This window comes from Balaenoptera acutorostrata, chromosome 9 (genome assembly GCF_949987535.1).
Source record: "Balaenoptera acutorostrata chromosome 9, mBalAcu1.1, whole genome shotgun sequence".
In the NCBI taxonomy this organism is placed as follows: domain Eukaryota; kingdom Metazoa; phylum Chordata; class Mammalia; order Artiodactyla; family Balaenopteridae; genus Balaenoptera; species Balaenoptera acutorostrata.
This window is the reverse complement of record NC_080072.1, coordinates 65,090,582-65,103,212: the sequence shown is the minus strand read 5'-3', so window position 1 is coordinate 65,103,212 and position 12,631 is coordinate 65,090,582. Positions and strand designations below refer to the sequence as shown.

At 39.6% G+C, this 12,631-nt stretch overlaps 1 protein-coding gene across 1 annotated transcript in view; it reads right to left on the bottom strand.

Annotated features, from left to right (window-relative positions):
* CCDC83 (coiled-coil domain containing 83) overlaps window positions 1–6,941 on the bottom strand; it is a 48,116-nt gene extending 41,175 nt beyond the window's left edge. Inside the window, exons 1-2 of the mRNA XM_007168509.2 lie at window positions 6,882–6,941; window positions 697–819 (exon numbers count right to left, since the gene is read on the bottom strand). Coding sequence (XP_007168571.2) covers window positions 697–791 — 95 coding nt within the window. The 5' untranslated portion in view covers window positions 792–819; window positions 6,882–6,941. The remainder of the gene's footprint in view (window positions 1–696; window positions 820–6,881) is intronic.
* Between the last annotated feature and the right edge of the window lie 5,690 nt (window positions 6,942–12,631).

Below are 12,631 nucleotides of genomic sequence, written 5' to 3'. Positions count from 1 at the left end.
ACATTCAAATACTTGTTCAATATGCATGAAGTACATTCTTATTTGAAAAAAGATTGACACTTATTCACTCACTCCCTAAGCATTACACATTAAAACACCTACCCTGGGCCCAAAGTTGAGGTTCAAAAGCTCTCAAGGGGCTTCCTCTCCATTAGTTGGATAAAACATAAATACAGGATATGTATCACCCCTACTTTTGTCTCCATCTCCTGGGACAGAGACATTAAGAAATATTCTTATTAAAAACAATTATCTCTAATCACTTGGATTTGATCTATAGGCATTTGGGGATAATGCAAATTGAATGTCTAGAAATAAAAAAAATAAAGAAATGTCCTCTTTTACTCTTCTATAAATGTACACTAACTATTCTATGCTGTATTTGAAGAGGTAAGCCTGCAAGCTGCTGTGTATACGTGGAGGAGTGACCAATAATACAATGAAGGGAGGGAGGGAGCCAAAACCCATTTATGAATGCTGTTTCATAGCTACTGCTTGGCTTGTGTTATAGTCAACGTGCAAAAACTTAAAAAAATATGCACATAGCATGAGTGCAATTATGTCTCCAATCCACCTCCAGTCCAGCTTCTTTGATACCTTTTGAGCACTTCATTTTCCATTGGAGTCATATGAGTCTTAGCAGCAATGATTGCCACTTATGTATGGGAACTTTGGGATTTCGTAATCTAAGCTTACTGATAGTCGAGAAGTGCTTCACCGATAGGCAATTTGACTTCTTTTGGCGGTCCATCTTGAATATCCTTTTTATTTGTTTTCGACGTGTTTTCCATTGTGTTGCTTAGCTAGAAAGAAGAATACCTGTTTAAAAAAGAGACATAGGAAGAATAAATAAATTCTTTGTCCCTCTGCTTGTGTTTACAAGATAAAGCACTGCTGGGACTTAATTTAAAACTGGCTCTTCCATCCAGATTGCTTCCACGTCCCCAGAGCTAACATCCACCACAATGCCGGGACCTCATCAATCAACTGGAGTCTTGAGTCTGGTGAGTTCCAAGCGTAGCCCAGGTGCAGCATTCCCCCACCCAAAACTGTCTGAGACTCACTCTCTTATATTATCCATCAACAACTGCTGCCCCTGTCAAGCTTCTTTAAGAGCAAGGGCTAAACTTGTTCACTCATTTAATGTCTCCACAATGTTTGGTAGAGTGCACCACATGTAACAGCAGCTCAATATATGTCTTTTAGTTTTTAAAAAGTAAGACAAAACAAAAGCACAACTTTCTATGAGCACCAAGAGACTAGGCTCCAAAAGAATTAGAACTGAGATCAAAAAGAATTATGTGTGGCCAGGACTGTTATAAAGAACAAATAAAAGGACAGACACATTAAAGTGTTTTTGAAATGGTTAAGAGGGTTACAAATGCAAAATAATAAGAAGAATGATAATAATGTATTATTAACAGTAACTGTTCATCAGCTATTAATTGCTTTTGTAACTAATAATAAAAACTATCAAAACTAATATTTTTTAAATGAGAAAATCAGGCCCAAGGTTCTTAGATTTTTATGGTAAGCAGAAATAACTTTGTGGATTTGGTATGGATACTAATGCACATCTTTTAAGATCATAGTCTTCCTTGACAGATTTTTATCTTTTGATTTTTATTAATCTCAAGAAAATAAGTGCCTAACCTTCAATCAGTGTGTTAGTAGTTGGGTGTGGTAGAAAGAACATAACCTTTGTAATTATTTGTTAAAATGGCTGGAAACTCCATGAGGGTGGGGATGGTGTAATTCTTGTGCATTACTGTCTTTCCCCACCTAGCACAGTAGATGCAGTCCTTGTCAAATGAATGAATGAACAGGTGGATGAATCAGGGAGACATATTTTAATCCTAGATCCACCATCTTTTACCTGTGTGACCTTGAGTAGGCTACTGAATCTTTTTGAGCTTCAGTTCCATCATTCCTAAAGTGAGAACAAAAATCTTATTCTAAACGCTGTAGTAAGGATTAAATAAGTTAGTATTTAAAGCACCTAGCATAGTGTCTGACATACAGAAAGAGCTTAATAAGTATTCTGCCCCTTTAGTTATGGCTCCAGATTATGCTTCTTTAAATTTCAGGTAACTAAAGCAGAGGATGTCTGCCTGCTGCCAAGTATGATGAGAGGGGTAAAGACTAATCCATGTGGTTTGCTACTGTCAGCCTTCATCATTGATTTGGATCACTGAATAGGCAGTCTACATAGGTCATTCAGATCCATAGTGGAGAAACTCTCTGAAATGAAAACATACTTTTCCCCTGCAGACATGCTGCTTACATAACCAGACCTCCAGCAAGGCTCAGTCTTTGTGGCTGAGACTTTTCTTTTCTAGCCAAGCATGTTCATCTCTGCATCCTAATAGATTCTAGTATTCATGCATGCAAATATACTACAGTACTTTTTAACTGAAAATCACAAAGGTGACACATCAAAAAGATTTAATATATTAAGACACGGTAATATATTAAGTGATATCTTCTCAGATATGAAAGTATTGAGAATAATTCTATAAGCTGCATACCAAAATGTTTCATTATACCATCACAGGTCACAGAAACTTATCAGCTAGGAAAAAAATTTGCTTTCTTTTGTTTCAGATGCAGAATTGAATTTTTGTATTATTTTCTATTTTAGAATTAGAATGTTTAACTTGACTGTTGCACAAAAACATAGCATGCTGTCAAGTGTTTCATTTTATCATAACAGTATTTAACAAAAACTTTTACTATAAAATATTTTATTTAAAAGCTAAAACAACATTAATTTCTAATTTTCTTTCTGAGTCATATGGAAGAGATCAAGAGTTACGGTTCCCACCTATGGTACCCATCTGGTGCTGGAGGAAAAATGATCTCATCTTGCTCAATTACTTCAGTTACCTGGCTCTAATGTTTTCAGCTCTCTGACCAATGTACAATTAGTTACCTAACTGAAGCTCACGGCAAAGGATTTTAATAAAATATGAGTGAAAATGTAGATCCATTAAGCACAAATGATTTGTGCATAAACTATATTAAGATTCATTGTTTCATGCACTTTACAGAAAATTAGTAAGCCAATTGGATTGCCTGCTTAATAGCTGCCTTTTTGCAATGAGCTAATGATATTACCTCAAAATGTACTTTTGCATTAGATAATGTACTACAAACAACGGGGATTTTAATAAACATTTACAAGGATTTACAGTTCCTGACCACCTAGAGGATTTCTATCTCAGCATATCTTTTTTTTTTTTGATGTGGACCATTTTTTTAAAGCCTTTATTGAATTTGTTACAATATTGCTTCTGTTTTCTGTTTTGGTTTTCTGGCCCTGAGGCATGTGGGATCTTAGCTTCCCAACCAGGGATTGAACCCTCACCCTCTGCACTGGAAGGCGAAGTCTTAACCACTGGATTTCCAGGGAAGTCCCGGATTTCTATCTCAGTAAAAGGTGAGAATTCTAGAAAAATAGTCACAAAGTAACGTAATTATCTTCCAGGAAGATTTCACTTAAAATAATTCCTGACAGACACCTAATCGGCTTTGTCAGTAATTTCAAACATCTATTTAGTGCCTGTTCTCTGTGTGGCAATTTTCCTGGCCCTTGGTTATAAAATGTAGGAGAGGTGAGATCTCTACTCAGACTGATAGGAAGAAAGAAGCATACTCCAGCAGAACCTAAAAAAAAAAGAGCAACTTTAAAAGGCTTGAGAAAACCATACAAGTAATGAATGCTAGAGAGATGTTCGCCCAGGGCATGACCTTTTGTGCGTGTCTGTTTTTCCTCTCCCAGCTCTGTTTGGGCATCAACAACACACACTATATAGTGAGAGCAGGTGAGGAGGGTGGGTTTGAAGGTATCCAGCCTTTTCAGAGACTATTTCATAATCATTTTCTGTCAGAAAATATTTCAAAAAATATTCCCCAAATGCTTCTCAGTGAAAAGTAAGAAGTCTATTTAGTAAAAAGGGACATATAGTAGCCATCTTCTTCAAATGAGCTGTTATCCCATAATGCTTTACTTGACTTTGCAAAATTACCCAAAAAACAAGGAGTGTGTTCCTTCCTGCACAGTCTCAGGATCCTGGCTCAATACCTAGAAAGCTCCTAATGACTTTTTTCATGACTTTGTGGAGCCATGAATATCCAGAAGCCTCCTAATGACTCCTTTCAAATTTTGTGGAGGCTGGGAGGGATGGCAGTTCTGCCCTAATACCTTTCCAGACGTTTGAAATGGATCCTGATGTTTTTTAGCTAATGTTTTACATAAATGTAGATTACAATGGAAGATGTTTACTTAATAGCATTAGTAATGACAAAAGTTCTGAATAAGATTCCATCAGGGGTTGACAGCACGATTTAGTTAAAAGGTCTCTATATGGGTGCCGGAAGTCTTAAAGTCTAGTCAAGGCTTTGCCATTAACAAGCTATAACATTATGTAAATCTAACAACGACAACAATAATAATGCAGTACTTCCAAGAGCCTTTGTTAAAGAGCAATCTAACTTAAAAGGCACACATCTAACTATCAAGGCACTCATCTTCAACAAAACATAACTCCTTAAATACTGAATAGTAACTACTTCAGCAACTCATATCTTTGGGAATTCAAACACAGATGTTGGCACATAGGTCAGCATCTCCCATGGGCACAAACTAGATGTTCAATAAATGTCTGATGTGAATGACTGACTGGCAAATAATGCATGCTTACTTTCTTTCCTAGTGGCCCTATTTATTTGCTTATAACGTTGTATATACCCTGAATTTGGAAAGTAAAATAACTTTTAAAATCAAATTCTCAATTCGGCTAGAACACATTTTCAATACAATTGAAAACATTTTAGAAATGCTCTCCAGCACATGTTAAAAAAAACAAAAACAAAAACCAAGAAAAACCTGAATGCATTTAAAGCCTCTTAGTAGTGATATCACCTAACAGTTAGTTTTACGAAATTTCAGACCCATCTCTTTTTGTATAGATTATGTATATATGGCCCCAAACAGCTTTAAAATGTAAGATAGAGCCAGTTTGGAGATATGTTAAATAACTCTACGTTCAAATCAAGGTATTTAAAAATATCTAGATGGATGACATTTTCAACTTTCACTTGCACGACTGACAATGTGCATTACATTAGCATGTATTTTCTTTACCAATACAAATCCTTTGGTTAGTGGCACATTTTTGAACTACAAATCTCAAATTATATTGGATTCTTAGCTTAAAAATTGGTGTCTTTTGATCCAGAATTGCTAATAACAAATAGTTGGAAATGCAGTATATTATACTAACTTTTCTAGCAACCAGAACTACATTTTTTTCAACTCCTACTGTCCTTCAATTTTAGAAGTGTTAAAAAAGAAAAGAAACATAACTGTGAAGAGAATATTGTAAGGATAATGGAAATACATGCAGTACTTTTACACTCTGATGGTGGAGGAGAACAAAAAGCCTTCTCTCCTTCAAAGAGCAGCAGTGAATAAAGACGACCAGCTGGGGCTGGGTCTTGGGGCTGGTGGAAAGGAAATCCATGAGCAATTATTACACACACTGATAAACACCCAGTCTTATTATTTTCCTTCTCTGCCTTCACAGAAACCTTTTCTTCCCCCTCAGATGGGACATCTTCTCCCACCTCCCAACCGTTTCCTCAAGTCTCTCCGCCCAGCAGAGAATGATGGGGTAAGAAGGGGAATGAGAAAACAAATAAGCCGCTATACAAATCTGGCAAATTAATAAAAGAAAGAAACCAAGTGTCCTGTTTAGAAGGATGCTGCCAGCAGCCAGGGCAAAAAACCGAAACCGGCCTATGGATTGGGTGGGTGAGGGTGAAAGGCCATCAAGCCCACACGGAGCACTTATAAGGTACCTGCAGTGGGAGGGGTTCTGTGCTGGTACGGAGAAGGGTTCGAGGGTTTGCGGGGTACTCATTCTAAAGGCATTCACCAGACTGGGAATTCAGTGAGAAGCGCACTGAGAAGATGAGTCTAGACCTAGATCCTCCACCGGTGAGTTTTATAACCACGGACAGGTCTCTAACCCCCTCTGACCCTCAGTTTCTCGTCCATCTTTCCTACTTCCTGTCGGAGTTATTAATGAGGCTCTAATGCTTTGGGTAAATTGTCAAGTGATAAAGCCTCATACAAATGGAAGGCATTAGTTTACTGAGCATCTACTGTGTGCTAGAGACTGTGAGGGCAAACCTGAATCAAATTCAGATCTGAAAATCTAGAAAGGCAAATAACAATGTATCCAAGGGTTCTATTGCAAGGCGGAAAAAAAGATGTGTTAATATTCCGATCAGATCAAAAGTTCTTCCTCCTTCTATGTCTCCTGGGTGAAAAGGAGGGGTCAGCCTATGAGAATCCTTCTCAGCGGCTCCTAACCACCCAGAACTTCGCCCGGCCTGGGACCCCAGAAGGTTGGCACCCCAGGACCATTTTGCGGCGGAGTAAGCAGCAAGGCTGGTGGGGTGGGGCGGAGATGCTCGTAAAGTCTTAAGTGTCAGACTGGAAGGAGTCGGGGCCGAGCGAGGAGGCTAGGCAGCCTTCTGACCTCCCCTCGACGGCTTCCAGGTGCGGATACACAGTAACGGGCCCGGAGGCAGCACTTGCGTCAGGCCGGCGGACCAGGCCCACTCACTCCACAGCCGTCGCCGCGGCGCCCTCCGTTTCCAAGGCGACCGGCGAGCTAGGGCCTCCCCCGCCCACCACCAAACAGCCGCGAGCGGCGGGCCAGGCGCACCACCTGGTGGCAGCAAGGGGAACAATCAGGCCGAGGTCCCGCGCTGCCTCCCTAGCAGCGGGTACCGCGCCCTCCCACCTTCTTCCCGCGGGGCTGTCACCGCCGCAAGCCACCCAGCTGACTCCACAAGACGCGCTCGCCCACCTTGCCTCCCTCGAGAGACAAACTGGGAAGTGGTGAGAAGTGTAGAGACTTGACGTCCGGGCTCTGTGTTGTGACAGTAAGCGGCTCATTTGTTTCTTCCACTGTAAAATGAGACGTCAGGACTGGTCTGTGGTTTTCAAGCAGCGCATAGCATCCTACGATGTTGGGATGTGTGCGCGTGACGGGGATTCAGCGCGCCCCCGCCACCCCTACCCGCCCCTTCCACCAGGGCAGCTTTTCTCCTGTCTACTTTTGTTTTGTGTAAGAGTTCTTTTAACTCCAAACAGAAGTGCAAACTCCTGGACTAAATGCTTGTAAGGTAACTTACAGCTTTAAAAGTCCTTGATCCAGCTTGTTTTCTTTCTCGTTTTACTTTTTTGCTTCTAAACCTTAAGAAAACCGGTGTAGATTTTGTCTTTCCCTTTCTTTCCACTTTTGGCAGCTCTCTCCTAATTCAGGGGGAAAAAATATCACACACCTACAACCTCTAACGTTCCTCTTTTCCTCATCTGCGTTCTTCTCATTCTCTGCCTCAAGACAATTTCTTACATCCTGAGAGCACTTAGTTAGAATCAATTATTCATCCTTTTGTCCCCAGAAGACAAAAATGAGGCGCTCTCTTGGGCGTCCACTCTCTGCATAAGTCTCCTGTTTGGCATTCTTGAATTTGATTTAAAAAATACATTTTATATGTTTTATGATTAATGCTGTTACATTAATACATATTAAGAACTTAAGGAAGGGAACTGAAGCAGTGAATAAAAATATTAATTACCTTTGGTTAAGGTAGTTTTTCTCATCAATAAAAAGTCATCCAAAACCTAGCCAGTTTGAGATCATTTATGTCTCCTACCTCATTCGAACCGCCCTTTATTCTATTAGTGTTACATATTTCTTTAGTGCCAATTATAATAATAACAACAGGTGGGGATATGGGGTAAAATTATTGAATAGAGTTCGATGCAAGAGGGACAAAAAAAAAGCTACCACACAAATTTTTTAAAGCATGGGGATTTTTTTGTTGCTGTTCAATGGAAAAACAATTTTGTGATTCTTCAGTACTTTGAATTCATTCCCAAATCACTTTCTATAAATCTTAGGCCAGCTTCTTTTGCTAGAGCCTGGGCCCATGGTCAAAAATGTACTTTTACCCTATCATTTATCTCCTGTGCAGTTTTTCTTATGGTGTTTGCCAGTTTGTGGTCAAACAGTGAAGCCAGATAAAAACCATTTGCTGAGTTTCCTCATTTGACCTTGATTTTCTGTTAGCCTTGCCATGTTGAATGAGGCAGAAATAGAGGCAGGAGAGTTTCTGTGGTAGAAAAAGCCAAATATGTTGTCTGATTTTGGCAAAAACACAAAGAACTCGTTTGGTATGTTCTGTTGCTAAGCATTTTATACTTTAAAACCTATTTTCATTACCTCTGCGAATAGACCATAAGGCAATCAACTAAATGTATTAATATTAAATCTCACAATAATTTTTAGGAACACAAGCTAGTGATTAACCCATTGGCTTTGTAAACCAGTTCAAACTTCTAGTAAATCAGAGCTTTTACTGACAACAAAGTTACTTCTGAGAAATATAAAAGCCCTGCTATAACTTCTTATCCAAAAACTTTGTTCCTGACAAATTTGAAACAGTTAAATTGGTGTTCTGCCAAAAAAAAAAAAAAGTCATAAGTAAAATATTCTCTTGAGGGGAAAAGTTTACATCACCTTTAAGCAGGCATGGTGACAAACTCATAGAGGAGATTATGTTTTGACCCATCAACTACAGCATGATGAGTCTCAAAAGAATTTAGCTAAGTGAAAAAGCCGACTGTGAGAAATTATATACTATATCACATGAAATTCTAGAAAATCCTGAAAGCAGATCACTGGTTGCCTAGTACTGATGGGGGGAATGAGGGGATTGACTACAAGGGGGCAGGAGGGAACTTTTTAGGATGAAGGAAATGTTCTATAACTTGATTGCAGTGGTGGTTACAGGGTATATGTATTTGTTAAAACTCATCAAATTATCTTTAAATGGGTGCATTCTATTGTATATAAATTATACGTTTAAAAGTTAATTTAAAAAATAGCTAAAGTTATTTGATAAGTCCTCTCATCAAGAGATGGGGGTCTCTGTTTCCTCTCCTTGAATCTGAGTGGTCTTTATGACTGCTTCAACCAAGAGAATATGGCAGAAATGACTCTACGTTACTTCCAAGGCTAGGTCATAAAAACTCATGCAGCTTCTTCCAGGTTCTTTTGGGATACTTGCTCTGAGGGAGACCAGCTGCCACGTAAAAAGTCTACTTGGAGACGACCATGCTAGAGAGACCAAGCGTAGGCTCTGTGGTTAACCAACTGAGTCCTGCCTTCCAGCCCACAAAGTGCCAGGCCTGTGAGTGAAACCAGCTTGGATCCTCCCAGCCAGCCCATCCATCAGCTGAGTATTGCTGAGCTGATCTCAGTTGATGCCACAAGGAGCAAGAGATCACCAATTATTAACCTACAGAATCTGAGATTCGGTTGTTTTAAGCCGCTGGGCTTTGATAGTGCGTTAGTTGTCCATCGCTATATGACAAATTACCCCAACGTTTAGTGATTCAAGACAACAATAATCACTTATTATCTCACAGTTTCTATACATCAGGAATTTAGGAGCAAGTTGACTGGGCAGTTCTAACTTGGGATATCTCATGAGGGCAGATGTTGGACAGATTCTGTCTCTGCCTGAAGGAGCTTTCAGTCTAGGAAGAGGGAGGGGCAGACAAATGAATAAGCAACTGCAACAGAGCTGGATAACCCCTGGAACAGGGGTAAAAGCAGAGTGCTAAGGGAAAACCGAGCCCAACCTTGAGGGTCAAGGAAAAATTCCTAGAGGAAATGAGGTCTAAACTGAGTCTTGACAGTGAGCAGGAATGGGTCAGTTTGGAGGGTGTGCGAGGGGCTGGGACAGAGGCATGGGCATGTACAAAGGTCTAGAGGTCAAAATGAACATGATGAGTTTCTCATGGAGCTGAAAGAAATTTACTAATGGTTAGATCACAGGGTCCCAGAGAGAAGAAAGGAGCAAGAGGGGAGGCTGGAGAAGCAAGCAGGGGCAGATCCTGATGGGTCCTTATGATAACAAATGTTCACTCTGGCCACAGTGTGGAGGAGGATGGGAGAAGTCAGGATGGGGACAGTTTCCAGGATGGACTCCACTGACCACAGTTCCAATCTTTTTCTGCCTAAGGGCCTCTCCCTTAGGTCTAGTTTCTGGTCCAAGAAACATGTCTCAGGATCTGCCTTTTGCCAGATTGCAGCGACTGGCAAAAAGAATGACCTCATCTTCCTGGCTCAAGTTATCAGCTTGCCTAATCTCTGGAGCCTTCTATGACTCAGGTGAGATGCCCACCTCCACACCAGGAAGTAGTCTATGAAGCTCTGCCTCCAGCAAACATATGAAAGGAATTATTATTATTTTTTAACATCTTTATTGGAGTATAATTGCTTTACAATGTTATGTTAGTTTCTGCTGTATAACAAAGTGAACAGCTATACGTATACATACATCCCCATATCCCCTCCCTCTTGCGTCTCCCTCCCACCCTCCCTATCCCACCCCTCTAGGTGGTCACAAAGCACCGAGCTGATCTCCCTGTGCTATGCAGCTACTTCCCACTCGTCATCTATTTTACACTTGGTAGTGTATGTATGTCCGTGCCACTCTCTCATGGAGTAACACTACCTCATATCTGGAGAATAGGGCAGTATAATTTCCACCTTTTAAGAACTGTATTTATATAATTGTTTTCCCCTTGATTTTTTTTCTTATTGTGGTAAGAACACATGAGATCTGCCCTCTTAACAAAATCTTAGGTGTATAATACAATATTGTTAGCTATAGGCACTATATTTAACAGCAGATCTCTAAAATTTATGCATCTGGCAAAATGAAACTTTGTTGAATAGCAGCTCCTCATTTCCCCCTCCTATGAGCTTGATTATTTTAGATATTCCATATAAGTGGAATCATGTAGTATTTGTCCTTCTGTGACTGGCTTATTTCCCTTTGCATAACGTCTTCCAGTTTATCCATGTTGTTGTAAATGGTAGTATTTTCTTCTTCCATTAAAGATACGTAATATTCCATTATATGAATGTACCATGTTTTGTTTATCCATTCATTTATCAATGGACATTGAAGTTGTTTCTATATTTTGGTTATTGTGACTAATACTGCAGTGAACATAGGAGTGCAGATATCTCTTTGAGATCCTGATTTCAATTCTTTTGGATAAATACCCAGAAATGGGATTGCTGGATTCTATGGTAGTTCTATTTTAAATTTTTTGAAGAACCTCCATACTTTTTTTCCCAAATTTTAAATTCACAATTCAGTAACTTTCCTGTCTATCAGAAACACTGATTTAGAATAGACTATGGGAAAATGTGTCATATAAAAATATCACAAAAAGAACAAAGGGTTTAACTACATACTGATAGTATATGTTCAAAACCTAAATAATGATTTTTTTAAAGTTCTCAAAACTTTTGACTTAGCATATTGCATTGGAAAGGAACTACGTGCCTGAAGAGAAAATATATAACATTGAAGAATGTCAATTCTTTCCAAAGAAATGTATAAGTTTAATGCAGATCTACAAAAAAGTATTTGTTTGCAGAAGGGAAAATAATTGGGACATTTTCAGGACTATAAATCAATATTAGCACATCCAAGGTAGTGTGCTGTATTTTTAAATGAAAAGAAATAATGAGGTTTTGGGTTACTCCCTACACTTCATATGGTGTTGAAAAATACTAAATATTTTACCTTTTATACAGCACACTAGCTAAGAAAACCAATGCAAAAGACCACATTATGTGATTCCTTTTAGAAGATATTTCCAGAAAAAGCAAATCTCCCGAGACAAAAATTGAGAGACTTCAGTTAGGGCTTTACACAGTAGGGTCACCAGCAGGGGGACCACTTGGAGAGAGAACTGTCCAAATGAGGGATGTGTAGCTCAACAGGGCGCTGCGGAGAGAAGTCTTTGGGTGCTGAAATTGAAAGATCCTTCTAGTGAATGCACTTGACTTTGGGAATTGCTCATTGTGGTGTCTAGAGAGACTGAGAGACATAGGATACAGAACCACACTTTGTTGATGCTTATTTTCTTTAAGAACATGAAATTTGGAGTAAGTCCAGAATTTTTCTGAAGCTGCTTACCAGCTGTGTGACCTTGGATAAGTTACTTCTCTTTTCTGCACCGCAATTCCTCGTCTGTAAATGGAGATAATATTGCATACCTCTCTGGGCTGTTCAGAAGATTAAATAAATGCCTTGTACAATTCCTGGCACATAGTAGGTTCTCAATGAATATTAGTTCTCCATCATACTCCTTCTAAAATATTATTTTGGAGGGAATGCCAGAAAGTAGGAAAAGTAGAGCTCTTCTGGGTCATATTTCCCATGTGGCTGGTCTGGTGGGACCCAAATATGCATCTCTGACCCAGCTGCAAACCTGTACACCCAGCTGCCTACTCAACATCAGTTAGATGTATCACAGGCACACCATGCCCCAAACTCATTATCTCCTACCCCCTCTAACCTGCCTCTTCTCCTCGAGGCTGTGTCCATATTCAGTCAATAGCACCAGCATCTACTTCGCTGTTCAAGCCTGAAGATGGGGAGTTATTCTCAACTCTTTCCTTTCCCCAGACCCTAGACCTAATCAACCTTCGAGTTCTGTCAGTCTACCTAGAAATTCGGT